The following is a 2,385-nucleotide window of genomic DNA, read 5'->3' as shown; positions in this document are numbered from 1 at the left end:
AAGCTATCGTGACTCGCATTGGATTTGTGATCAAGTTTCCCGGCAAGAACGGTGAGTGGCGTCTTCACAACAATAGTGAACATCACAGAAAAAGTCAAACTCAGCCACCCTCCTCCTTCTCATTATCAATCATCATTGGCACTGCATCCATCATCACCATTACCTCGCACGCATAAGGGATTCGTCTGAATGAGCGGACGCGCGGGATTGGTCAGATTTGCACACGGAGACTCGATGAGTCATGTGACGTGAATAAAGCAGGTCGATACGATGATGATTGACATCCACAGCACAGGTGCAGACAATGATGAGTGACGTCACCAGCACAGGTGAATTCGGTAATTGGTGACGTTGCCAGCATAGGTGAGTATTTAATCCCCACGCGAGAGGACTTTTGTGGTCGCTGGTGGTCTTTACATCCTGGTGAGTGCCGTTTCTTGGCGTCTTGAATGCGGCGGGACCCCGTGGAGACGGCATCCGTGGATTTGTCGCGTTGGTTCGAGATGGAGGCAGCTGCTCAAGTCTGGGTCCTGATTTGTTTAAAAAAGCCACTTAATCTCGCGGCTGTCTCCAGAAAGAAATATTCGTATTCTGTGGAGGGTTGCTTCTTTGAGTTAACCTGTGTAGATTGTATACGCGTTTGTAATGTGAGCGGTAGTGTAGCGGTTGGCGTGCTGGGATCATGAACTCGGTATTGGCCGAGTATCACGAAGTATTCTTCACCAGTCCTGGGCCTTCCTTTGGTCGACTTGGCCGCCAAATGAGACGGTGTGGTTGTGAACTTTACTAAACGGACAAAGGTGGACGGGCGTAGTGCTGGCCAACCACCTCGTGTGGTGTGCTGGCCTTGAATAGATTCTCACAAGTCTAAAGGCGATATGCGGGTGATTGTGGTTTTCGTTTTTGTTTTTTGTTTCCTTCATTGTTGTAATGAGGTACGTGTTCATTTAAAGAATCTCGTGATGCCTTCGTCTGCTGCCGCCATGGAGGATTTGAGCACTGTCATGGACATCTTCGTGCGCGAGTTCTGCGCCTGCTGTGAAGGAGGCGCGGGGAGCATCTCCATGAGGAAGCACGTGCTGCAGAATCTGCTCGTGAAGCACATGCGGCCCTACCTGGCGGTGGGTTTCCTGCGGGCTTCGCGCGGCGGCACTGCGCACGGGTTTCTTGAGCAGGTCGCGTCACCGACTGCGTCTCATCGCACAGCTGTTCGGCCCTGAGATCGCGCACTGTGGGAGCCCAACGGCCTGTAGCCGCGAAGGCTCGAGCCGGCGCTCGAGTCCGTTGCTCGAGCGCGTGTAGCCACTGCGAGGGGTTGATTTTTGACGGCTTTTAATGGCTACCATCGCACGTTGATTGCTGCTCCTACAGCACTGAGCAGAGTTATTGGTGTATTGCCTGTAACAAACTGTCACTACTGCAGGGCGCCTGCCACGCGGATGAAGTGCGCAAGATCATGGGGGATCTTCATGAGAACCAAGGCGCCAGCGTGGACTTCCAAGCGTTCATGACCACGTGGACGCGGATTCTCGTGGCCGGCCATGCCCCGTTCCATGAGCGCGTGTTCCTCACCAAGGGGCCCTGTGGCACGCCCATTGTTGCTGATGAACCAAAATAAATGCCTTTAAAATATGAATAAAATCTCTGGCAAACTGGTTGTTCCTGGTCTTGGGGAATCGTGCGTGTGAAGTTGGGAATCGACGAGCTGTTGTGGCTGGCTCTTCTCGTGATGCTTATTTGGTTACGGGTAATGGCGGTGGGCTTAATGGAACTCCCTAGGGTTGTTGGTCCCAAAAAGAGCAACGAGCATGGCATTATCCTCACAGATGTTTGGCGAAATCGTCCTTCGTACTGGTTAAAAACAGGTCCGTTATAGGTGGCACTTAACACCCAGTTATTCGCTCTCCGAAAACGGGTACATCCCTTGAATATATTTTATTCTAAACAAATTGGTAACGCTTCCATTTCCGTTCAAGATATATAGGATCTTGGAAAGAAAATGGTGGAATATTAAAGTTTCCAATCTCATGCCTGACGAGTGAATTGGAAGGAAGGTGTTCTTCCGGTGTGCTTGTTGAGGCTAAACCGATAATACAGGTAGGAACAATGTTCCACACTGCCCACCAGGGATTAATTGTCTGTCTGTCGTGCATAAATAAATATATAATACACACAGCTCTTTGATTGGAGACCTTACAAACAGCTTTTTGATTAGTGGAGACCTACTGCCGGGTACGGAGAGGGGAGGTGCCTAAGGGAGGAGGGTGAGGGGGGGGGTTCAGAGGAGGGGCCTCAGAGAGGGGGGGGTCAGGTGGAGGGGCCTACGGGAGGGGGGGTAATGGGAGGGGCCTAAGCAAGGGGAGGGGGCTGGGTGGGTCACCCTGT

At 51.7% G+C, this 2,385-nt stretch overlaps 1 protein-coding gene across 2 annotated transcripts; it reads left to right on the top strand.

Annotated features, from left to right (window-relative positions):
- Positions 1 to 315: 315 nt before the first annotated feature.
- LOC144732649 (uncharacterized) lies at positions 316 to 1,655 on the top strand. 2 transcript variants are annotated; one of them, XM_078614163.1, is made up of 3 exons: positions 316 to 423; positions 936 to 1,121; positions 1,424 to 1,655. In XM_078614163.1, exons 2-3 carry the CDS (start codon positions 963 to 965, stop codon positions 1,616 to 1,618), a joined length of 354 nt encoding a protein of 117 aa, XP_078470289.1. In that variant the 5' UTR covers positions 316 to 423; positions 936 to 962; the 3' UTR covers positions 1,619 to 1,655. The 2 variants fall into 2 exon arrangements, with proteins under 2 accessions (XP_078470289.1, XP_078470290.1); XM_078614164.1 differs by having other exon boundaries at positions 352 to 423; positions 954 to 1,121.
- The last annotated feature ends 730 nt before the right edge of the window (positions 1,656 to 2,385 follow it).

Source organism: Lampetra planeri, chromosome 43 (assembly GCF_965212315.1).
Source record: "Lampetra planeri chromosome 43, kcLamPlan1.2.h2, whole genome shotgun sequence".
NCBI lineage: Eukaryota > Metazoa > Chordata > Hyperoartia > Petromyzontiformes > Petromyzontidae > Lampetra > Lampetra planeri.
Note: the sequence above shows the minus strand (reverse complement) of the source record. Positions and strands in the feature narration are given on the sequence as shown.